At 38.4% G+C, this 26,492-nt stretch overlaps 1 protein-coding gene across 8 annotated transcripts in view; it reads right to left on the reverse strand.

Annotated features, from left to right (window-relative positions):
• USP9X (ubiquitin specific peptidase 9 X-linked) overlaps positions 1-26,492 on the reverse strand; it is a 163,260-nt gene that overhangs the window by 87,612 nt on the left and 49,156 nt on the right. For all 8 annotated transcript variants that reach the window (XM_082717797.1, XM_082717801.1, XM_082717799.1 and 5 more), the window contains 4 exons: positions 9,883-10,136; positions 4,443-4,588; positions 2,323-2,402; positions 329-441 (listed from right to left, as the gene is read on the reverse strand). In XM_082717797.1, coding sequence (XP_082573923.1) covers positions 329-441; positions 2,323-2,402; positions 4,443-4,588; positions 9,883-9,978 — 435 coding nt within the window. In that variant the 5' untranslated portion in view covers positions 9,979-10,136. The remainder of the gene's footprint in view (positions 1-328; positions 442-2,322; positions 2,403-4,442; positions 4,589-9,882; positions 10,137-26,492) is intronic.

Below are 26,492 nucleotides of genomic sequence, written 5' to 3' on the forward strand. Positions count from 1 at the left end.
CAGATACCAGATTGCCCATCTTGGGTGTTCTCCTTCCTTAGTGGTACATAAAATGAATCTGTGGTGCATCTCACAATTCATGAAACGCGGTAACTTGGCTAGGGTCACAAGATATCTGAGAATCCAGGAGAGTTCTAACTCTAAACCTTAGACTCCAAAAGATCATGCTTCCTTTGATAGAAATTATTATTTATAACAAGTATATTTAAAGTGCCTCAGTATTACACCCTTTAAATCAATTAATTTATCAAATATACAACCAAATATATGAGAAAACATTCACAGGCATCACTATGAAAATCTGATTAAAGTCAAATGCAAGACTCACATGAATTTCAAACTTCCAGCCACTCACTGCCTCATCTGTAAGGATTTTAGTGAATGATATTGTTAGCCCATCTCGGAAAAATCGCTGACAAGCTTCACTTTTAACATCAAGGCCTAAGAAAAGGGAAGAAAAATTAATGTAAAGAAAGCATTTTTCTGATTGTCTCAAAATGCCCAATTACATGGTAAAAATAAACTTTTCACTAATAGCTAAGAAGTTCAGACTAGCTTTGGAAAAAACTTATACCATTATCTATTGTTAAGAGATCAAAAAGATAAACAGACAAGTATTATCAAAGTTCCTATGTGTCAAAAAGGTAACTGATTCAGAAACAAAATCTTAAATGAATTTTAAAACTACTTAATTGTATAAAGTACATCAAACCAAATAAGGTGAATTGAAAACATTTCAAATTAGGACTCTATACCTTAAATGTAAAATGGTTACCAGTACCACTGAAAGGGAATCTAAATGCTTCATTGCATTTTACTCTCTGAAAATAAAAACTTAGAAAATGATGTTTCACAACTATTTTTAAAATCTTATTTTGGCTAGACACCAATACCCTTAGAATACTCAACCTAAGTGTTTCACTGAGTAAGATAAATTGTTTTGTCTCAGTGTCTTTCACTGCCCCAGCATCTATGCTTCTTTATAGCTTTGCTTCATTTCATCTGACTTCAGAAAGGCAACTGAGCCACATGCCCTCCCTGGCCAAACACAGAGAAAACTTTTTTTGTAAGTATTATTTTTTGGTGTTAGATAGAGTATGAGCGAGCACGGGGTTGTACAAGGAAGGCAGAGGGAGAAAGAGAGAGAATCTTAAGCAGATTCCACACTCAGTGCGGAGCCCAACTCATCAGGGCTTGAGCTCACCACCCTGAGATCATGATCTGAGCCAAAATCAAAAGTCAGGCGCTAAACCAACTAAGCCACCCAGGTGCCCCTTGAAAATCTTTAACGTTTGAGGACAAAGTGAAAAGTTATTCAATTTGTATATAAAGTGTTCTGTGATTCTGAACTGTGCAGAAGAGAGGACTTTTAAACTCAGTATTATATTTAAAAACCTGAACCTTGACCAAAATAAACCACCGTCCCAGAAAAGAAAGATGGGGATGGGCGGCTACATGTCCAGAGAATGTCAGTGAATATTAAATACCATTAGGTGTTCTTACATATCATTATACAGTCAGGACCTAGAACATGCCTAGTATAAAAGTCTTCAAAAATTTGCTCAATTAATAAATGCGCAAACAAACAAAAGAAATTTGGTGGTAAGCATTTGCCATCTGGAAATGTATTTTTACAAGATTAAAAAAGGTGTGGAGGCTTTCTTTAAATGACGGAAGGTAATTATTCTAAGACAAAGGAAATATCACCCTTGCCACGGAGTGAGACAGACGTAAGCAGATTAATTTTTATAATCAACTTCAACTGTGATAATCCTAATGATAAATACATCCATGGCTACCCAATTACAAAAACTGAAATGTTATTGCCATTTAACTTAATCTCCAATGCCTCAAAAACGAAGAGAATATTATAATAGTTGTCCTTTGCTAAGAGAATTCAACTATACCTAGAGCAGACCAAAGTAATTAGAAAGTATGATCAATTCCATCATCAAGCTTTCACTTCTAGACAAGGTAAAACACTAGACCTTATCTTTCAAGTCTTTTTATCTTTTGGAGGAAAAATCTTTTCTTAATTAAAAAAATTAATCAACATGTAAACTAGACAGTTTAGTTTAAAAATGAATATACAAAAATTTTATGTGGAACTTCAGCAAGTTCATGAACATGCCCTGAAGGTTGTCCAAAGGCTCTGAACCCTTGCTCCAGGGATATATGATAAGCCACAGCAAAACTTAGTGAGGTGTTCTAGTCCAGGAATATCCAGTAAGTGCTTATGACAGAGAACAAAGTCTTCAGGGATGAAGTGAAACTCTATTAGTAGCATGTATTATGAAAAGCGTTAAGAACACCTAAACTTACCTTTTTTACTAAGATCAATAGCAGCTTCTAAAAGCACTTCTAATTCCCCTTTCGGCAAAACTGGAACCACCCATCGAGGCCTAAGAGTTTTAATAATATAAAAAGCAGTTTATTGGTTGTACTCTAAAGCACTATAAATGACTAATTATAATTACCTCAGCATGAAAATATTAAATATTAGTATTAAAAAACATTAAAATATTAAAACAACAAGGTTGGCAGAATATCTGCTTTGTGAAACTAAGCTCCATCTGTCATCTCTACAATTTTCTTTTAAAGGACTGTCAAAAGATAGCAGGGGGGATTATTTTAATATCATAGAACATGAAACTACAATAATCAAGTGTCAATTAAATAGATACCTATTGTTCAAGTTCATAGAAAAGTGCTCTTTCAGGATTTGTTACAATGAACCTCTCAGCGGTCTTCAATTTCCTCACAAAGGAGAAAAATTTAGGTGGAAAATAACAGAATTCTGCCTCAATTCATAATTTGTCTATTTTTCCTGGAAGTCAAGTGAGAAGCAGCTTTCCAGGTCTCTCTGCCTCCACAGGTACCCTTCTCCCTCCAACAAGGATGCAACATGCACCCAAGTGGTACTTTCTCTGGCCCCAAGGGCAGCCCAACCATCTCTGTGGCCGTCCTTCCCTATATCCCTTCCTCCTCACTGCTCCCAAAACTCTGGATTTGAGGAAAAGGTGTCCCATGACTATGTAATCTATTAAAAACAAATGCATACCACCTTTGTGATTGCTTTTATTCACATTAAAATATAGTATGTATTTTTCTTCCCCTGAGAATTTGCTAATAATGCAACTTTGTCCTCAAGTCTGCTAAGAAGTACCCTTTACTAACAACCTCCAGTCACCAGACAGAAAGAAAAAGCAACAGTAAAACCTTTTGCTATGTCTCTGTATAGAAAAAGAATAGTCAGGGACATTAACTTTACAGGATTTCTGATTTTTTTTGCTACAATTCATTGTATACCATTATTACAGGTATCTACTGGAATCACAGTTAATATGTTCCTTCAAATATACTATTAAAAAGTGAGTTAAAAACAGGAAAATTTTCAAGATAAAGTGAGGAAAGCTAGTTACAAAATGATGTAGTAAAAATCTATCTGTAGAAAAAATCAATACAAATGATAGTAAACATAATGTGAAGAGCATACATCTTATTGTAGGTAATTTTTTGTTGGGATGTGTGTACAGAAGAAGGATATTGCAGAAATTTATCAACATAGTATTTCCATGTTTAATAGTACATAATTTTACTACTTATGTAATCCGAATTCTTTGGGAAAAAAAATATAAGGAGTTTCCCTTCTATTATATACATTAACAGCATTAACTTATTTTTATAAAGTGAAAAAGAACAAGAAAATTTAGTAAGGCAAATGCTTATATGTGTGTGTATTTTCCTTTTTAGGGTGGGGGAGGGGATTTGTCACACCTCCCTAGCATGCACTCATTGAGCCCACAGCCTGGTGGAGACCATAGCCATGTGGGGATTCCCCTACACACTCTTTCCTTATCTTCTTTAAATCTTAATTTCCCCTGTACACAAGCTTAAACTTTCACTCTCTCTGAGTCTTCCACTACAAGTATAAAAAATTATACTCTGAACTTGCCCCTGAGGAGAAGATCAAGAAAAACAAAGGGCTGAGATGGTTAAATGCCTTAGGCTAGTCAAGGGTTCACAAGAGGCAGGCTCTGAAGAACTCAATGTTCTAATGACCTGGCTTACCTCAGGACCATGCAAAAATTAAGAAATCATCCAACTACGGTAGCAACCAACATACCAAAAAAGGGAAAAAAATCTTCATAAACTCTGAAAGAGGGAAATCACATATATGGTTCTACTTCAGAAACACACCAGCCAGCTTGGGTCATCATCATAAATCTAAAAACTTTTATTGACATTGTTACTCCCTGATTAAGAATCATGAGTTACAAAGCACTTGGTAAGCACTAAGATGTTAAGGCTTTAAGGAGGCAATGTGGCTACTGTGGTATTTCTGCCCACTCTCTTTTCTTACTACTAATTAATATGCTGCAGAACTGTTGGATTTCCTGTGTATTACACGCTTTAAAAAAAACAAAACAAATCAAACTCACCTATTGATCATATCATCCAACTTTGCCAGGTCAGTATGCGGAAATGCAGGTTCCTCATCTTCAAGCTGTGGTGGGGCATCACCTTGACCTTGCTCATCTGGGGGAGTTGCCGGGGAATTTTCATTGGAAGAATCAGGCGATGAAGTCTTAATTAAAAATTAGATATTCCAGATTTAGGTTTTTATAACATATGTACAGTATCTAATAATTCAAACACCAACAGAGATTAGGGTAAAAGAATAAAATTTTAAAGATAAAATCATTGTAAACTTAAAATGTTTCAGGTATTCTTTGTGCTATGTTTTAAAATAATTTTATTTAATCTTTAACATCCTAAGAAGTATTGAACAGCCATTTAAAAAAATTCAGTCAGTCAGTAATTAGCCCAAGGTCACACAGTTCCAACTCTACGGTCAGGATTTGAATCCAGGTTTCCCATTATACAAGCCTTGCCACAATAGGAATTATTGTACAAATATGAAACAATGTATTTCACATTTCACAGATGGAAGGTTCTGAATTGTAACTTTCATTTTTTAATTTGAAGGGGAAAATTCTATTCAGCATTTTCCCTTGTCTCAAACTACTATCCAACAATTATTAAAACTTCATGGTTCGGAGCACCTGGGTGGTTCAGTGGGTTAAAGCCTTCGGCTTAGGTCATGATCCCAGCGTTCTGGGATCAAGCCCCGCTTCAGGCTCTCTGCTCCACGGGGAGCCTGCTTCGTTCTATCAAATAAATAAATAAAATCTTTAAAAAACACACACACAAAAAAACTTCATGGTTGTGGTTTCTAAGTAAGCCATGTCTTTTTTTTTTTTTTTTTTTTTTTTAAGTATTTGACAGAGAAAGACAGAGAGATGAGGGCACAAGCATAGGGAGTGGCAGGAAGAGGGAGAAGCAGGCTCCCCAGTGTGCAGGGGGCCCAATGCAGGGCTCAATCCCAGAACTCTGGGATCATGACTTAGCCAAAGGCAGATATTTAACTGACTGAGCCACACAGGTAGCCCTAAGCCACGTTATTTTCAACTAATCGGTCTAATTTTACTCACTTTCACTTCATTCTTCATTTTTAGAATATCCTTCTCTTTCCCCCTTTAGATGCACATAATATTTCTGTAACTAAGTAAATGAACTTTATGACTCTCACATTCTTCTTTCGAGAGCAGATGGTACTGTTTCTTTTAAATTGAAACTGACCTAAATTTTAACCTGATTTTTACTCATGTGTTCTTGAATTTTCTACCCATTGTAGGTTGATGGCCCTTACAGAAGACGAGGGATCCTCTCCTATCTTCTGCATCAGTAAATGCTTGTACTCAAGACAGCTGGGTATATCACCATTAATATGTTCTACTCACAAAAAAATTTTTTTGAAGACTTTATTTATTTATTTGACAGAGAGAGATCACAAGAAGGCAGAGAGGTAGGCAGAGAGAGACAGAGAAGCAAGAGCCCGACGCGGGGCTCTCACAAAATTTATACATGAACTCACAGACCTAATTTGCAACCAAATGGTGAACTTTTACTTAAGATGGCGAACATCATCCAGAACAGAGCTAGTCTCAAGAAAAATAACGAAATCTATAGCAATTCAAGTGTTAGAAGTCCAACAGAAATATTAGCACTTAAAATATGTAAGTCAGGGGGTGCCTGGGTGGCTCAGTGGGTTAAGCCTCTGCCTTCAGTGCAGGTCATGATCTCTGGGTCCTGGGATCAAGTCCCGTGTGGGGCTCTCTGCTCAGTGGGGAGTCTACTTCCTCCTCTATCTGCCTGCCTTTCTATCTACTTGTGATCTATCAAATAAATAAATAAAATCTTTAAAAAAAATGTAAGTTTTAAAAAACCCCTTCCCCTGATATATATTTAGAAATAAAGATACAATAATGAAAACATCTGTAATACCCACAACAGACAAGCACTGCTAACAGTTCCAATTACTTCCCTGCAACCTTTGTTCTAGGGAGCCAAAAATCCCATCGAAATTTTAAAACTGGGATTATATCTGCTTAAGTCTATGCCCTTTTCCATTCAACATTTGAGTGTTTTCCCACATCATTAAGAATCTTTTTTTAAAAAATTGACTAATGGTTACATAGTATTAATTAAGTTAATTAAGAGATATTTAGTATTTTGTCACTTTTGTCGCCAACATAAACAGAGCTGTGGGGCACCTGTGGCTTAAGCCTCTGCCTTTGGCTCAGGTCATGATCTCGGGGGTCCTAGGACTGAGCCCTACATCAGGCTCCCTGCTCAGCAGGAAGTCTGCTGTTCCCTCTTCCTCTACTACTTGTGCTCTGACAATAAAATTTTAAAAAAAAACAAAACATAACAAAACAAAACAAACCCAGAGCTGTAAAGAGGGTTTTTTTTTTTTTAAAGGTTTTCTTTATTTATTTGAGAGAGTGTGTAAGAGAGAGATGAGAGGGGAGAAGGTGGGAGGGAGAAACAGACTCTCCATGGAGCTTGGAGCCTGATGTGGGACTTGATCCTGGGACTCTGGGATCATACATAACTTGAGCCGAAAGCAATCGCCCAACCACCTGGGCCACCCAGGCACCCCAAAAAAGGTATTCTAAAATATATAAATCTTTGTGTTGAACTTTGGTTTTTCTGTAGGATAGGTTCCTAGAAATACAATTACAACAATAATATAAACTCTTTTAGGGGTACTGACATATATATTGCCAAAATACATTCCAGAAAGTTTGCACCCTCCAAACAACTGCACCCAAGAGTTTTTAAGCCCACAGTACCTTTGCCAAGGCTGTTTCATTCAAGACCAAGTTCTACTACATACCAGAGGCAAAATTTTCCTCCTGTGGAAATTATATATCCTTTCTCCTTTAAAAATTATAGAAGTGAAATTTTATATTGATCTTAGAAATTCCCTTTATGCCAATATGTAAAAAGTATATTCCCAAATGGATCCATAAATTGGATAATGATTAATGTTATGGTTATTACTCCTTGGTTCAAAGGGTAAAATCTTGTGAAGTAACTAAAATCCTAATTTTAAAAAGTAGAGAGTAAGAAGGCAAAAGTGAAGGATTCTACAGTAGCTAAGAATGTAGTTTGTTTTAATCATCAGTGTTCTCAAAAACAAAAACAAAAACAAAACCCCAAAACCAAAAAACACAACACTCAACCACTATTAGACGGATGAGAATGTAATACAGATGCATTAACAGGTGGATATAACAAACCCAAGAGCTCTAAAAATTATCAAGTATACCTTAAAATAAAAGTGATATTAGAGGGGTGCCTGAGTGGCTCAGTGGTTTAAGCCTCTGCCTTCGGCTTGGGTCATGATCTCAGGATCCTGGGATCAAGCCCCACGTCGGGCTCTCTGCTCAGCAGGGAGCCTCCTTCTCCCCCTCTCCCCGCCTGCCTCTCTGCCTACTTGTGATCTCTATCAAATAAATAAATAAAATCTTAAAAAAAAGAAAAAAGTGACGTTAGAGCAAATGTTTAGTATTTATTTAAAGCCATACAAGCAGCAAAACACCAAAAAAGAACTCAGAACTCCATGCACAATACAGGTATAAAACAGAAAATACAATGGAGTATTATTCAGCCATAAAAAGAAAGAAATCTTGCTATTTTCAACAACAGGGATGTTTCAAGAGGGTGTAATGCTAAGTGAAAGAAGTTAGAGAAAGACAAATACCATGATTTCACTATGTGGAATTTGAGAAACAAACAAAGACAAATGGAGACAAACAAAATCACTTTCATTTTTTTATTTGCTAGAGAGAGAGAATACAAGCAGGGGCAGCGCAAGGCAGACAGAGAAGCAGGCTCTCCCCTGAGCAAGAAGCCCAATGTGGAACTTGATCCCAGGAACCTGGAATCATGATCTGAGCCAAAGGCAGATGCTTAACCAACTGAGCCACCCAGGCATCCCCCAAAAAACACTTTTTAAAAAAATTTTAATTCCAGTATAGTTAACATCCAGCAGACTCTCCAATATAGAGAACTGGTAGCTGCCAGAGAGAAGGTAGGTAGGGGATAGGTGAAAGAGATGAGCACCAAGTAAGGTACAGAACTGTTAAATTATACTGTACATGTGAAACCAACATAATACTGTATGTTAATTATACTTGAATCTTAAAAGTAAGTAAAATTTAAGACTGATGAATCACTGGCCTCTACCTCTGACACCAATATTACATGTTAATTGAATTCAAATTAAAAATATTTAAAAAATAAAAATAAATAGAGAATGAAATATACTCAAAGTCTTCTAGCTCCTGGTTTAAAAATAGATTCTTTGGCATCCAACACAAATCTCTATGTTTAACGAAACCTGAACACTAGGTAACAAATATATGACCCTAAGACTTAATGATTCTGTGTGCTACTTGTGACTACTACTTCAGTATTTTATGGCTTAAACGTGGAACTGGAGAGGAAAACGAATAAAGGTGACACATTTATTTGGAAAAACAAAATTAAAACCTGACTTGCTCACTTCTTCAAAATGGCAGAAGGAGAAGAGAGGGCAAAAAGAGAGAGAGCACACATGCACATCTCTTTTCTACCATTCCTATAATAGATTGTCTAATCTATAGTAACTGGACAAAAAGAACTTATCCCCAAGTGACAAACTTAAGTACCCCATAGTAACAGTATTTTTGCCTAAAACTTATCCATACAGAGTTCCACATAAACATGCGCCAACTGTAAGCAGCATGTCTGTGATTCATGTGCCTGCCCCTCAGCTATAAATTCACCTGTAAATGTTGTTTGAGCTGCACATCACAAATTTAAGTGTGTCTGTCTTATTCGAGTATTACCCAATGCAAGTGTATATATTAGAAAAAGTAGCTGAGGGGCACCTGGGTGGCGGCTTAAGTCAATTGAACGTCTGCCTTTGGCTCGGGACATGATCTCAGGGTTTTAGGAACGAGACCATCTCCCTCTGCTTGTGTGCTCTCTTGCTCTAATGAATAAATAAAATCTTTTTTTAAAAAGTAGGTGAAAGGGGCACCTGGGTGGCTCAGTGGGTTAAGCCTCTGCCTTTGGCTCAGGTCACAATCTCAGGGTCCTGGGATCGAGGCCCACAACGGGCTCTCTGCTCAGCAGGGAGCCTGCTTCCCCCCCCCCTATGCCTGCCTCTCTGCCTACTTGTGATCTCTCTGTCAAATAAATAAATAAAATCTTTAAACAAGTAAAGATTTTATTTATATGTCAGAGAGAGAGAGAGCACAAGTAGGCAGAAGTGGCAGGCCGAAAGAGAGGGAGAAGCAGTCTCCCCTCTGAGCAGGGAATTCAATGATGCAGGGTGTGATCCCATGGACTCTGTGATCATAACCTGAGCCCCAAGTAGATACCAAACTGATAGAGCCACCGAGGCACACCCCAGAACATGCTCCATTAAGTGATATCATAGGAGACATACCAATGTAGCTTTAACTAGTATCTTAAACATCCTACCTGATTCTGTTGGAGGGGGGGCTGAGACTGTCCATCAGGAGCCTGGCCCTGGCTGTCATTCCCTCCTACCGGAGAGCCACGAGTCGTGGCTGTCATACTCGACACAGGGCAGATCTTTGCAATTTTGTCTGCTTATGTAGTTGTCTTGAGAAAAGAAATTATAGTCCACTTATAGAAGATGAAGTACCAGCATTTGTCAGTCTTAAAAAGCTCCAATTCAAGAATAAACCATCTTGCAGAGACCATTGCATAACCTATAAGAAAAAAAAAGTACATTTGTTTTAGATTTAAATTAAGAAACTGTTCAGTCCTAGTAGTACCATTGAATCTAGTCAAGAGAAGGTGGCTATATAACGAGAGCATAAAGTGAAAAGCTAAAGCCTCATTAATACCATACTCAACTTAAACTGGTAACTATAGATCAGCTTGTACCAAACCACAGCCTTATGTTTCAGCTTTCTTTTGGAATTCCAAAGACATTATCAAGGTATTTATAGTAGTCATTTTGATTCAATCATGGAATGGCAAAAACTGTCTCGGATTTGCGAATTCCTTCAATACACTGTAAAAATACCATATTCAAGACATAAGCCAGGTAACAAAATATTATTTTTTAAAATATTTCAGGAAAGACTGTACAACTAACGTGTATCATTATTGTACAAGGGCATTATAAATGGCTTTTTAACAAGCTTGTAACAGGTTTAAACGAAACTTTACAACTTTGGGGGAATTTTTCGTTGGAAAAAGGTCAAACTATATACTACTATTCTTAAAAGAACCTATTCTGTCAAGTGATCCTGACTCTTCACTTTTGCCAAGGTTTTGGTCACAGGCATTCCCAGAGGCGTGAGAGGGCTACAAGACCACAACTGTTTAACAATGGAATTCTTTGTTACCTGACCAGCAAAGGTGTACAGGGGAATGCCAGCAAGCCCTCAATTCTATATATTCATTTTACCAGTAGCTCTGATCCTTAGCTGCATACTAAAATCATCTGAGATGCTTGGAAAAACAGTGATATGCACACCCCTCTCCAGACTGAACAAATTACTGCATCTGCACGTGAAGCCTAGGTATCAGTCCTTTCCATAAATTCTCCCCTGGTGATTGAGAATTGTGCCATGAGATTGAGAGCCACAGCTGATGAGTTATAGTATTTCATTATAAGGCGAGCATACTTTCCATTTAGTCCAGAACAGTCCATGTTTACCTCCAATTTAAACATAGTCACTTGGGGCACCTGGGTGGCTCAGTCAGTTAAATGTCTGACTCTTGACTTTGGCTCAGGTCATGATCTTGGGGTCGAGGGGCTCGATGCCACAACTCTAAGATCAGAACCTGAGCTGAAGTCAGACATGTAGCTGACTGAGCCAGCCAGGCACCTCTAAAATCAATACATCTTTAAAATTAAATTTTTAAAAACAAACAAATAAATAAAATCGCTTAACCCAGAGATATGTCCCTAACAAGATTTTGTTTCACTTATTAGATTTGTGTAACAACAAAGTTTAAGACTGGTAATATCAAGTACTGGTGAGGCTAAAAACACACACAGAAAAATATCTAATACATAAGTGAAAATACAAAAGAGAACATGATTGAGCAGCTCTCTTTCACTTTTGTTTTCCAGTTTAATACACCCTACATTACAAAAAAAATCCACATGAAGTAAACAATTTTAAAAACCCGGAGAAACTAGCTAATAATTTTCTTTAGTCATTCTGGGTCTGCTGGCAAATTATTTGAGTACCTTTCTTTCCCTGCCACTTAAATTTATCAGCTCATCAATTCAACTTGATTCTTCTCCACTTCAAATTTGTTCCATTTCTTCTCTTTGTTTCCCAACCTGGGTTCATGATCCATTTGTATGCTCCCGTCAAGGATGATCCCCTCACTCTTTTCCTGGATGCCTTGTTATTTGTCTATAAATATGCTTTAGTTTCCCTTACTAAAAAACCACCAATCTGTATCCTTCCCTTTCCCCCCAAATCTGAAATATCTCTGCCTCCCCTTTCACCTTTTCCATTTTCCCTCATCATCTGGCTGGGTCTAAGCTACCAAAATTGCTTTAAGCCGGTGGGTCTTAACTGAGGAATACGGATGGATTTCAAGAGTAACTCCCCTGAAACTACAGACAAAGCTTTGTGAATATGTACATTTGGCAGGGAGAATGTTTGCTTCATAGATCATTGATGCTCTACTATGGCAAATCGAGTAACTGCTTCTTGCTATTGTGTGCCCTCTTCTCAGCATGAGTTACAAGTGGCCACCACTACTTGAACCTCTGAGCTTCCTTGGTTTATACAATCCTGGATGACATCAGGTTTCCTTTCCTTTCTACTACTTTTCAAAGGGGATGGTGGCAGGTAGTAGTGATGTCAGTGAGGACTCGTTTTGAATACTGAAACAGGTGAGAACATCCACTAAATTGTTCACTCTCCAAGTGTGGAATTGAAGCAAAACTTAGGAATCTTGAACTTAGAGCCAGTTATTCACAAAGAAGTCAACACACATGTACTCAGTAGTATAATCTCAGAGCCTCCCACCCTCCCTTAAACACAACCTCCACCTGGCTACCACCTACTGAGAGGAAGTGAGTCACAATCTTCCGGGGCAGTAGAAGCAGAAGCACAATATATTCCCAAGTATGGGGAAAATCTAGGAAAGAAGACAAATCCTGAAGCACACCAAAAAATTAAAACCAGGTTTTTTTTTTCTTTCTAAGTAAATTTTTACTGTTTACACAAAATGTGGTGCTTTTCTAAATTTAAAAACCAAGCATCTAAAAAGTAACTTGAGGGACACCTAGGTGGCTCAGTCAGTTAATCTGCTTTAAGCCCACATCAGTCTCCCTGGTCAGCAGGGAGCCTGCTTCTCTCTCTGCCTCTGCCTGCTTGTATGCTCGCTCGCGCGCTCTCTCTCTCTCTCTCTGACAAATAAATAATCTAAAGAAAAAATAAAATAAAAAGTAACGTGACCAAAGCACAAGCAGAAAGTTAACAATTACCTGGTCCACTACACCAATACTATCTCTCTTAAAAAAGTCTTTCCAGGAAGCAATCCAAGGACGAAAGAATGAATAAACAAAACGTGGTACGCACATACAATGAGATATTCTCTAGTGTTAAAAAGGAAGGAAATTCTAGCACATGCTACAACATGGATAAACCTTGAGGACACCGCGCTAAGTAAAATAAGCCAGTCACAAAAAACAAATATTCTATGATTACACTTAATATGAGGTGCCTACACTAATACAGAAAGTAGAAAGATGGTTACAGAGGTTACAGGGAGGGAAGAATAGGGGGGTTAACAACAGGCACAGTTTCAGCTTGGGAAGATAAAAAAAAGTGCTGAAGATGAATGGTGATAGATGACGGTGATGGCTGCACAATATGAATGTACTTAATGGCCAATGAACTGTACACATAAAAATGGTTAAAATGATTGAATTTGAGGTTGTATATATTTTCTTACAATAAAATTGTATATATATAGCACTGACTGCTCTCTTGCTTTAGAGTCCTTTAACATTGGGAGACCATTTCAGTTAAAGTATCTTAAAATTATATCCTCATGTTGTTTTATACTCAACATCCTTCTCTCTGTATGTATCCCCCAAAACCCTGCATCTATAGACAAATCAAAACTATCTGGCAAAAGTCTGGAAATAAATTATTCTAAACGAAAGTATTCTGCAGATTACTAAGAACTATCCCTTTAAACAAACTAACTTTAGGGGCACCTGGGTGGCTCAGTTGGTTGGGCCTCTGCCTTTGGTTCAGGGTCCTGGGATCAAGCCCTGCATCAGGCTCTCTGCTCAGTGGGGAGCCTGCTTCCCTGCCCCTCTTCTGCTCTCTCTGCCAAATGAATAAACAAAATCTTTAAAAAAAAATAACTTTAAGGTAAATGGAAAAGCAACCTCTCTGCCAAACAATATACCTTTTACTCTGACCACAGAACTAAATCATCATCTGCTTCTTGCAGAATATCCCATTAACAAGGCCTCAAGCTGCCTGCCATCCCTGTCTCCGCTTACTGTGATTCTCACCTTTCTATCCCTTGGTTTCTAGCTTTCTTCTAACTCTGTCAGTTCTCCACACGTCAAGCTTTCCAGTACTGCTGAGCAGGTATGTCAGGTCTCAGCATAGTACAGTCTCTCTATTGTTATTTTTTTTTTAAGATCTTATTTATTTATTAGGCAGACAGAGATCACAAGTAGGCAGAGAAGCAGGCAGAGAGAGAGGAGGAAGCAGGCTCCCCACTGAGCAGAGAGCCCAATGAGGGGCTCCATCCCAGCACTCTGGGATCATGACTTGAGCCGAAGGCAGAGGCTTTAACCCACTGAGCCACCCAGGCGCCCCTCTATGTTGTTATTTTTAATAGCCGTCTCTCTCCCACCACGTAAGAACTAATACCTTTTCCTTGGTATGCTAGGACTGAAAGATTAAGAGCAAGAAAAGGTATGGAACAATTAAAAATACTTTCTGGATTTTTTAAACTTAATTTCAAAATCCCACCTCTGCCATTTAACAAGCTGCCTTTCTTAAAGATCAGTTAATGGCCGCTCTATTTTCACAGGTGTTTAAAACTGAGATAATGCCACCCACAAAAATCCCATGAGGATTATTTTAACAAAGGTGTTTTGCAAATACCAAACTCACAGTAATTCTCAGAATGTTTTCTTTTCCCTTTCTATAATGTACTATGTAGGGTTCTTGAGTATCTGAGGTAATAATTGGAAAAATAACGTTTTCAAATAGAACTTGGAAAGCTTTGAATGGGAAAAAGTTTATCAAAGATATGCTACAACTAAGTTATCCAAGAATAACACTGCTACCTTTCTTAATAAATCCCATTCAAGTAGAGGAAACAGATGGGAATTACACTGTTTTACTTGATTTCAAGAAGCAGTCCCAAGACTCTACAGAGCTTGTTTTCCAGGAGACATTTGGGCATACTCAGCAAGGCTAGAACAAGCGTTCTACCTAGTCAAAGCTACAATATACTCAACTAAAAAATTATTCAAATCATTTAAAATTTAACAAATAACCATTTCCTAAAGGAATGCTCAAATTCAACAAATCCAGTGTGAAAATTTACTGTATGAAGTTTCAAGCTTTGCATAAAAAGCATCAAGTTTTATTTTTTGGCAGGGGGGGAAGGTACTGCAGGTCACTGTTCTCCCTTTCTCTCAGGTTTTACCAGAAATTATGTTGGATTTTCTGCAATACAACATGTAATCACAACGGCAACATTAGATGGTTTTTAGAGGACAGCATTTTTTGTACTCAAACTTAGCATCTCAGTATCTTCCAAGATGGGAAACGCATCACCTTTACCTGGTTAAAGGCTGGCATTGTGTTTCGTTTTGTTTTTTTTTTTAAATAACCTAGTATTTCATAAGTGGCGACCATTTATATTCACTTTAGTCTGCAGAACTGAATTTCTCCAAAAGTTTGTTTTTTAATTAAAGATTTTATTTTATTTATTGTTTTTAAAAGATTTTATTTATCCATTTGACAGAGAGAGATCACAAGCAGACAGAGGGGCAGGCAGAGAGGGAGACAGAGGGAAGCAGGCTCCCTGCTGAGCAAAGAGCCTGATGCGGGACTCAATCCCAGGACCCCGAGATCATGACCTGAGCCGAAGGCAGCGGCTTAACCCACTGAGCCACCCAGGCGCCCTTTAATTAAAGATTTTAGAGTATGAAAATAATTGTTTAGGCCAAGAGTATTTTAGACTTTTCTGAATTTTAATTTTAAAAAAGATTTTATTTATTTATTTGACAGAGAGATAGCACAGCAGGAGGAGTGGCAGGCAGAGGGAGAGGGAGAAGCATGCTTCCTGCTGAGCAGGACCCTGGGACCACAAGACCCTGGGATCATGACCTGAGCCGAAAGCAGATGCCCAACCAACTGAGCCACACAGGTGCCCCCTGGAAAGATCCTAAGATCTTTCCTTTTTTTTTTTTTTTTTTAAAAAAGATTTGAGAGAGCATGCACGAGGTGGGAAGGGGAAAGAGGGAGACAGGATCCCAAGTGTGGAGCCTGACAAAGAGCTCAACTTCACAACCTTGAGATCATAACCCAAGCAGAGAGCCCGGCACTTAACCCACTGAGCCATCCAAGCACCCTGACCTTTTTGAATTTTAAACTGGGATTTCTATCACTATTACAGATTCAATATGCTTAAAGGCAAAATTCTTATGCACGGTTATCTGGAAGAAAAACTATCCTGTCCTAACCAAGAAGTTTTCCTACTGCAGAAGAAAAGACACATACAGCTATTGCAGGTTTTAGACACTTCCAAGGACACACACAAACTAAAAAACCCAAAAGACACAAAAGAAAAACAGTATGTGTAGTTCATTACCTGCACCAACACCTGGACTTACAGGATTTTTTTTAATAACCCTTCTAAGAAAACACTGAAATGTGAGTAAAAATAGTTACTGGGAATAATCCAGATTCTAATTTTTAGGTAACCTTACTTGCAGTCATTGCTATTTTATTTGCTTTAACTAATTATTTAACTATGTATGATTATTTCTTGTCACACAACCTCACAACCAATTATATTCAGACACTAGACCTAGAACCACTCAAGTGGGTAAAGGCAGAATAGGTTTCAGTAGTCGTAAGATCTGAGAAATATTTTCTTTTGTAGACTTGATTCCATTCCATTCAAAGTTTATTCTGTGACTCTACAATTCTACACTCAGTTACAGCGTGCATTTTTTCCCTCACAAGCAATTCTCAGACTCTAGCGGGGTGTCCTGACATTCTGAATTCTGACATTATCTACCTGGAGACACCACCAGATCGCACAGGTTAAGGGCTCAGTCAGTCCTACAAGATTGCCCTCTCCCCCCACCTCAGTCATCAGTCCAAGCAGTCACCTATGCTTCTCACTAACTGGTTATAGACTGGAGGCTCCAATGACCCCTGTGCCTTGGGTTTGATTAATTTGCGAGAGTGGTTCACAGAATTCAGAAAATCATTTACTTACTACATTATGGTTTATTATTAAAGGACGTAACTCAGAAACGGCTAGATGGAGGAGATGCATGAGACAACATATGGGGAAAGGGCAAGAAGTTTCCATGTTCTTTCTGGGCTCACCACTGTCCCCAAATAGTTACTGGGAATAACTCAGTTATTCCAGAAGCCAGAAGCCCTCAGAACCCCATCTTTTTGGAGTTTTATGGAGGCTTTATTACATAAGCATGACTACTTAAATTATTGGCTACTGAAGTTTAGTTAAAGTCAATCTCTAGTCTCTCCCCACACTCCAAGGAAGGGGGAAGGGAAGGGGCTGAAAATTCCAACACTCTAATCACGTGTTCGGTTTCCCCTGGCAACCAGCCTCCATCTTTAGGGGCTTTCCAAAAGTCACCTCATTAACGAAATGTAAGATGTCTCTTTTGGCTCCTACCACTTAGTTAATTCCTAGGGTTTTTGAGCTCTGTGCCAGAAACTGGAATAAAGACTAAATATATATTTTAAGTCACAATACCACAGGATCCCTTACAGTTCAATCCTAATTTCCTTTTTTTGTTTTTTAAGATCTTATTTATTTATTTGAGAGAGAGACAGTGAGAGAGAGCATGAGCCAGGAGAAGGTCAGAGGGAGAAGCAGACTCCCCGTGGAGCTGGGAGCCTCACGTGGGACTCGATCCCGGGATTCTGGGATCATGACCGCAAGGCAGTTGTCCAACCAACTGAGCCACCCAGGCATCCCTCAATCCTAATTTCTACATTCCTCTAAAAAACTTAGGCATCGGGCACAACAGTGGGTGTTTTATTTGTATAACCTCATGCCATCATCATGACATCTATTCCATAGGACTATTAATCCAATATAACAGACATGAACAGAAACTAAAACATTAAGTAACTTGAGCTTGTCCAACACGGCAGTTACTAACATGTGTTGGACTCTAAAGCCATTGGCTCTTCCATAAAATCATGAAGGTTCTCCAAAGTTTTCAAGATGTTTTCTCTGAAGGGGGAGAATTACGATGGGGGGAAAAAGGGTTGGGGGGACAAGGGTAAGGGATTATGTATGATCTTTCTCCTAAAATCATGGTTATTGTCAAGCCTCCAATTATGTTTTATCTTTTTGGCATTAGAAATGAACACTATGACTCTTATTAAAATGCAAACTATAGGGGCGCCTGGGTGGCTCAGTGGGTTAAGCCGCTGCCTTCGGCTCAGGTCATGATCTCAGAGTCCTGGGATCGAGTCCCGCATCGGGCTCTCTGCTCAGCAGGGAGCCTGCTTCCTTCTCTCTCTCTCTCTCTGCCTGCCTCTCAGTGTACTTGTAATTTCTCTCTGTCAAATAAATAAATAAAATCTTTAAAAAAAAAAATGCAAACTATATCATATCATGGCCCTGCTTAAAAATCTTCAAAAGACTAGGATGAAGACCAAATACTAACAAGGCCCGTGAATACCCAACTCCAGTCTCATCTTGCAACTACCCTCCCCACCCCACCCCGTTCTAACTCCAGTTCAATATATCTTCTTGTTCCTTCGAATGTACTCCTCCTCCATGTGGACTCAAGTCTCTGAAAGAGCAATTCGGCTTAGTTTTCCCATACTGATTCATCAGAGCTCAACTCACCTGACTCAGAACTCATCAAATAACCCTGAGGCTCTGAGAGCCAGCTGCACTTTTCTTAAAGCATCTGTATGATGATCACTCTCCCTACAAAATCAAAAGTTCCCTAAGGGTAGAAGTTTTATGAACTCTGGTCATCCTTATATCCCAAGGATTCACTGGCACACAACAGGTAGGTACTCAAAACAAAAATGAGGTGGGGGGGGGGGCAGGCAATAAAAATCAAAGTCAAACCCTCTCCCTTCTTGTTTCCAACAATTTCTCTTTTCTAATGTGTTCCAAATTATCTTTTCCACTCCCACTGCACATTAAGAGACTCCAACTTTAACAGCATACTGGCTGATCTCCACGATACCAATCTGTTTAGTATATCAATGATAAATTAATCCAACACTTTGTCTCTGAAATTTTTAGTGGCTTCCTCCTCTCCACATTTTACATAAGCACTATTCAAGGTCATTCTCAATCAGCCCTAATTATTTTTTCATCTCTAATTTCCCAACTTCAACACTACTACAGCTGGGCTGACATACCTCAGATTTTAAATAAAAATTCTCTTATTAATAGCGATGGTAATAGTTACCATTTGAGTGTTTACTTTGTGTCAGGCACTATTCTAAGCAACTTATATGTATAACTTATTTAATCCTCAGAACAAGCCTATTATTAGCCCCATTTCAGGAGTAAAGAAACTAGGGCAGAGTGAATAAAAAGGCAGTGAAAATGGGAGAGCCAGGATTCCACCCCAGGTAGCACAAGCTCCATGATTCTACGGTTTTAACCAGGCCATGTATTCACGATAGAAAATAAGGGAAAAAATCTACTGTTAATCTCACCATATCCCCAACTCCAAGATAAACTCCATTAAAATGTTTCTGATCCAAAAACATTTTAAAAAACTGGTTGTTTCGCTTTATTTAAAAATTTCCCATGTCATTCTTCTACAACATTGTTAATAGCTACATACCACAGAATTTACTTCTAAAATGCTATCACTATATTCCTAAGAAATACAGCATAATAAAAAACCACATTATAAAAAACGATTGTTCAGTGTGACATGAGATTTCAGGTTTCAGGAGTTTAAAATGCAGTAAGTTATTTCAATAGCTGAGTCTATAGCTACAAACTTAAACACCCCTAGGCAATTTTAAAATGTAGTCCTTGCTCAAGAGCAAAGGACTTTTCTTTTTCTAGCTCCACCAGCACTGCCATTATCATTGACACAGGGCTCATTCTTCTCACAATTATGTTATATTAGACACAAAACCAATCAAGGCAGCTACTTTAAGCACAGGTTCCCCAGGCCCCAAATGTGATGCTAGCTCTAGACAGCTTCACAGCCAATCACTAACTCAGGCTAATGCAAATAAAGATGTCTAATTAACCTTTGTTAAATCCAAAACATTAGTTTAGCTAAATGCTCATATTCTATTACCAACCACTATTAAACACACACAGACCTTAATTTTTGTCACTAAAACACCATATGCGAATGTAACACTATGGATCAACTATACTTCAATAAAAATACATTTTGAAAATTTTAAAAATAAAGTCACCATATACACTCACTACAGCTTCCAATGGGTAACTTCCTATTAGGTCATTACAACAGAACTGCATCTTGCATTCTAAGTTTTTTTATTGCAACAAAAATGTATTCATTTAGAAATGCTCCATAATTGGTTAAACATGCTTATTCAAAACTTCTTCATACTAAGTTGTCTGTCAAGTCCTATGTACACAATTAGGGTACTGGAAGCTTGTACACACACATTAAAGCTTCAATAAACTCCAGCATCTTTTCCAAGGCATTCTCAAACATGAGTTTTTAAGTGGCTGTAGGCAACTTAAGTTAAAAGGCAATTTTAAATTAAACATGACTTTTGGAATGCTGGCATCAGAAGCTCTGTGGATAGTCTCCCCAGTGAAACAACAGTAACCAGTGAAAATTACTTAAAATTTTTTTTGAAGTACCCAGAAATTGTCCTAAGGGTATCCAGTAAATCAAAAAACACTTATTGAAGAAAATCTACCAAAGAAAGAAAAAGGAAAAAGAAAACCTTCTGTATCTCAGTAAGAACAGTCAGCCTGTGGCATTTTGGGCCAGCTCAGCAGGACAGAAGTTCCATTCCGGGTGGGTGCAGCCAAGGACACAGGGCTCTCTCCTCCAACCTCCCAGTCAAGGTTATCTCCCCCACGAGAGGGAAAGCAGCTAGCATTTCTCATCATCCCCAACTTGACTTGCAGGGCTCTCTCACAGGCCCAAGCAGTTGAGATGCCTGGGGCTCCTTTCTTCTATCCAAGCCCTACTTGTGGAGCAGAAGTTTGACTCCGGGTTCTGCGGGATCCTAATAGCCCTCATTCCATGTCACACATAGGATGGAGGTTCCACACTGGGAGACACAAGGTGAGAGCACCAAAGGCCGCTGCTCCTACCTAGCTAGCATCCTACTCATGAAGGGAGGGTGTCACTGACAGAACTAAGCCATTGCTTCACTCTCCCACACCCACTCCAGCCCCAATCTGAAGCAGTGTTGTAAAGGATTTGCCCAGGGGGAGAGGCAGGCCTTAAGAAAGTTTCAAATTTCTCTCAAAGGGAATTGGCTTCATTTGGAAGAGAGTACAGGAAAGTTCAAATCTGAGCCATGCACTAAAAACAATGTAAACCAAGGCAGTAACCAATCAAGAGACTGGCTGCGCACCTGGGTGGCTCAGGTGGTTAAGCATCTGCCTTCAGCTCAGGTCATGATTCCAGAGTCCTGGGATCGAGCACACATCAGGTTCTCTCTGCCCCTCTCCCTACTCATGCTTGCTCTCTCAAATAAATAAAAATAAAATCTTTAAAAATAAATAAATAAAAGAGGCTGGTTTATCTTTTGAGAGCAAGAAGATAAACTCGAAACCAGCTAGCAGTTTACCTAAGAAGAATCAGGTAAAGAGACAGCTAAGGGCCTCCCTTGAGGGAGGTCAAAACAGACCTCAAAGACTGAACTCCAGAATTATCCCCTACAAAGGAGAAAAACTGAATTGGATCGGTCTGTGTGGCAATTAAATCCCAGGGTATCACCTAAAACAAGCCATCAGCCAACAATTAGGGGAGACTAACATTTGCATGTGATACCAACAGAGGGAGACAGCGTAACAGTTATGCTAAGCCTCTACCCTCTTAAGAGTAAAATCATAGGCTGCACATTGCAACGAAATGATTCCAATATAACCAGCTGTTAGACACACAAGCAAATAACAAGTCCCTAGGTATGGTAGTGGGGAATCAGTATCCAAAACTGCTATGGTAGATTAAAGATCCAGTGATCCCCCCAAAATTTACAAGATGTGCAATGATGGGAGACTGTGGCCTATACACAGGGGAAGGGGCAGGCAAAAGAAACTGGCTTTGAGAGGGTCCACATGTCAGACTTAGCAAAGGCTTCAAAACAGCTATTACGAGTACGTTCAAAGAACTAAAGAAAAGCGGGCTTGAAAGTAGTAAATAAAGCAAATGGGTATCTGGGTGGCTTAGTCGGTTAAGCATCTGCCTTCAGCTCAGCTCAGCTCATGATCTCCAGGTCCTGGGATCAATCCCCATGTTGGGCTCCCTGCTCAGCAGGGAATCTGCTTCTCTCCCTGCCTCTGCCCCTCTGCTCTATGTATGCACGCACTCTCTCCCAAATAAAATCTTAGAACAAAACAAAACAAAAAAAGTAAAGGAAAAGATGACGTTTAAAAAAGAGACTATAAAGAGAAATTTTTTAAAAAAAGAACCAAATGAAAATTCGAGTAAGAATTTTTAGTCAATAACTGAAATTAAAAAATTAAATGAAGTGGTTCAGCAGAAGATACAAGCTATCAGAAAAAAGAATCAGCAAACTAAAAGATCAATAGACTAAGCAAGTTGTAGAACAGAGGAAAAAGATGAGTTTCAGAGACATGTGGAACATAATTAAGCATACCAGCATATGCCTAATGGAGTCCAGAAAGAGAAATGAAAAGGTATTTTAAGAAATTATGGTCCAAACTTCCCCCAAACTCAATGAAAAACATTTATCTATACATCCAAGAATTTCAGCAAAATCCAAGTAGGATAAATTCAGAGAGACCAGATTGAGAAAAATAATCAAAATGTCAAAAGCCAAATACAAAAAGAAAGGAGAAAGCAGGAAGAAGCAAATCATCACATAGAAAGGTTCCTCAGTAACACTGTTGGCTGATTTCTCTTCAGACAATATGGAAGCCAGAAACCAGTGGGATGACATAGTCACAGTAGTGAAAGAAAAACAACTTGTTAACCAAAATTGTTTCAATACTGAAGTCAGAGATCAACTTCCAGCATAAGAGCATAAAGAGGTTGTTAGACCCAATCCCCAATGAAAGAGAACTGATAAATATAATTATAAAAACAGTATAAATGCATTTTTCTCCTTTCTGCTCTTAAGTGATTTTTTTAAAAGTATTGTATGAAACCAAGTGTACATAATATGTAATTGGGTCTACTGTGTACAGAAATATTTCCCTATAACAGAATGAATTAACACAAAATGAAATGACCTAAACATAAAATCAACATCTTTAAAAACTCTTCAAAGAAACAGGGATAAATCTTCATGACCTAGCATTTTAGCAATGGATTCTTACAGGTACGACAGCAGAAGCAGGAGCAACAAACAGATAAAATGGACTTCACCAGAATTAAAAACCTTTGTGCTCCAAAAGGCATTTAATCCAAGACAGTGAAAAGACAACCCAGAGAACGAGAGGGGAGAAAACACCCACTACAAATTAATCTAATAAGGGATCTATATTTAGCATACACCAAAAAAACCCCCTACAACTCAGTAATAAGAAAGACAACCAATTTAAAAATGAGAAAACCATCTGAACAGGCATTTCTCCAAAGAAGATGTATAATTAACACATCATAGCCACCAGGAAAATGCAAATCAAAGCCCCAGTGAGATAGATTCCTTCCATCGACAAGGATGATTATAATTTAAAAAATGGAAGATAGCAAGTTTTGGTGAGGATGTGGAGGGCGGAGGATCCTTGTACACTGCTAGTGGTAGTGTAAAATGGTGCAGGCTCTGTGGAAAATAGTATGGCAGTTTCCCAATAAACTAAACATAGAATTAGTATATTAGGCAGCAATTTCACTTTTGCATATATACCCAAAAGGGTTGAAAGCAGAGGTTCAATCATTTTATTTGTACATTTTCATAGCAGCACTATTCACAGCAGCCAAAAGGTCGAAGTTATTCAAGTGTCCACCTACAGATGAATAAAATGTGGTATATACAATGGAGTATTATTCACTTTTAAAAAGGAAGTCAAGGAGCACCTGGGTGGCCCAGTCAATTAAGCCCCCAACTTTGGCTCAGGTCATGATCTCGGGCTCCGTACTCAGCAAGGAGCCCACCTGTCCCTCCCTATCTTCATCTGCCCCTCTACCCACTTGTACTCATTCTCCCTTTCATATAAATTTTCTAAAAATAATAAAAACAAAACGGAAGTCGAGACATACTATAACATGCATGAACCCTGAAGACAATACACTGAGTGAAATAAGCCTGTCACAAAAGGGCAAATATTGTAAATATTTAAAGTAAGATGGTGGTTATCAAGGACTTGGGGAAAAGGAATTTGAGGAGTTAGTATTTAATGGACACAGTTTCAGTTGGGGCAAATGAAATGGAGATAGATGGTGGTAACAGCTGCACAGCAACATACATGCATTTATAACCACAGAACCGTACACTTAAAAATGGTTAAAATGGTAAATTTTATATTATGTATATTTTACCAACAAAAGAAGGGTGGGGGTACAGGAAAGTGTTGGCGAGAATGTGGAGAAAAGTGGAAACTTCATACACTGCTGGCAGTAATACAAAAAGATACAGTCTTTGAAAAAGTCTGGCAGTTCCTCAAGAAGTTAAATACACAATTAACACATGATCCAGTTGTTTAACTCCTATGTATATAAATGAGAAAAAAGACAGGCCCACACCAAAAACTTCAATACAAATGTTTTTAGCTACATTAGCCAAAATATGCAGGAAACACCCAAATGTCTGTCAACAGATAAAGTAACAAAATGTTATACCCATACAACAGATTATCTTCATAAAAAAGAATATAGTTCTGATACATGCTACAATATGGATGAGCCTTGAAAACACTATGCTAAGTGAAATAAGGCAGTTACAAAAGGACAAATAAGCTGATTCCACTAGTCTATTTAGGATAGGTAAATTCACAGTGACAGAAAGCAGAGGTTACCTGGGGTTGAGCAGAAGGAAAGGAAGGAAGGAGAATTACTGGAAGTTTTGGAAAAAGATAGTGGTGATGGTTGTATACCACTGTGACTGTAAGTGATGCCACTAAGCTATGCACTTAAAAGGGTTAAAATAGCAAATTTTGTGATGTATTTTAACACAATTTTTTAAAACGATACACCAAAAACACTGAATTGTATACTTCAGATGAACTGTAAGATATGTAAATCTCAATAAATCTACTTAAAAAAATGTAAAAAAATATAGTGAAAAAAATCATTAAAAGGAATTAAAATATATTAGAAAATATCCACGTACGGCAAAAGAAATCATAAAAGAAAAACAAGACATGAGACACAGAAAACAAAGTAAAATGGCAGATGTAAATCCAGCTAGATCAATGACATTAAATATCATAAAACTCAATAAAAATAAAATTCAATCAAAACACAGAGACAGGGGCGCCTGGGTGGCTCAGTGGGTTGGGCCACTGCCTTCGGCTCAGGTCATGATCCCAGGGTCCCGGGATCGAGGCCCTCATCGGGCTCTCTGCTCAGCAGGGAGCCTGCTTACTCCTCTCTCTCTCTGCCTGCCTCTCTGCCTACTTGTGATCTCTCTCTGTCAAATAAATAAATAAATTCTTTAAAAAAAAAAAAAAAAACAGAGACAGGGGCGTGCCCAGGTGGCTCAGTGGGTTGAGTCTCTGCTTTCGGCTCAGGTCATGATCTCAGGGTCCTGGGATGGAGCCCCGCATCAGGCTCTCTGCTCAGCAGGGAGCCTGCTTCCTCCCCTTTCTCTCTGCCTGCTTGTCATCTCTCTCTGTCAAACAAATAAATAAAATCTTAAAAAAAAAAATCACAGAGACAGACTGGATTTAAAAAGGAAGATCCAACCACATGTCATCAATAGGAGAATTTTAGTTCCAAAGATACAAATTGGTTAAAAGCAAAAGGATGGAGGAGCACCTGGCTAGGCCAGTTGGTAGGGTGTGCAACTCTTGATCTTGGCATCATGAGTTTGAGCCCCATGCTGGGCAGAGAGGTTACTTTAATAAAAAGTAAAAGAATGGGGGTGCCTGGGTGGCTCAGTGTTTGGTTAAAGCCTCTGCCTTCGGCTCAGGTCATGATCCCAGGGTCCTGGAGATCAAGCCCCGAATAAGGCTCTCTGCTCAGCAGGGAGCCTGTTTACTCCTCTCTCTCTCTGCCTGCCTCTCCGCCTACTTGTGATCTCTGCCAAATAAATAAATAAAATCTTTAAAAAAAAAAAAAAGGTAAAAGAATGGAAAAATATGCAACACACAAGACAGCAATTATAAGAAAGATGAAGTGTCTATACATTTATCACAAAAAATAGACTTTAAGACAAAAATATTATTACTAAAGATAAAAAGAACATTTTATAATAAAAGGGCCCATTCATCAAGATTTATCAACTATAAATTCATATATGCAAACTACAAGCCCCAAAATATATGAAGCAAAAAATGACAAAAGGAGAGGGAAATAGACGATACAACAATAATTAAAACTTCCAATTCCCCACTTTCAATAATGGATGGAACAACTAAAAAGATCAAGGATAGAAAAAGATCAAGATAGAAAAGATCACAAAACAACTACACAACAGAGAAATACGTAGAACACACTACCAACAATAGAATACATACTCTTCTTGAGTGCACATGAACATTCTCCAGAATGGACCATATAC

Source organism: Mustela nivalis, assembly GCF_964662115.1.
Source record: "Mustela nivalis genome assembly, chromosome: X".
NCBI lineage: Eukaryota > Metazoa > Chordata > Mammalia > Carnivora > Mustelidae > Mustela > Mustela nivalis.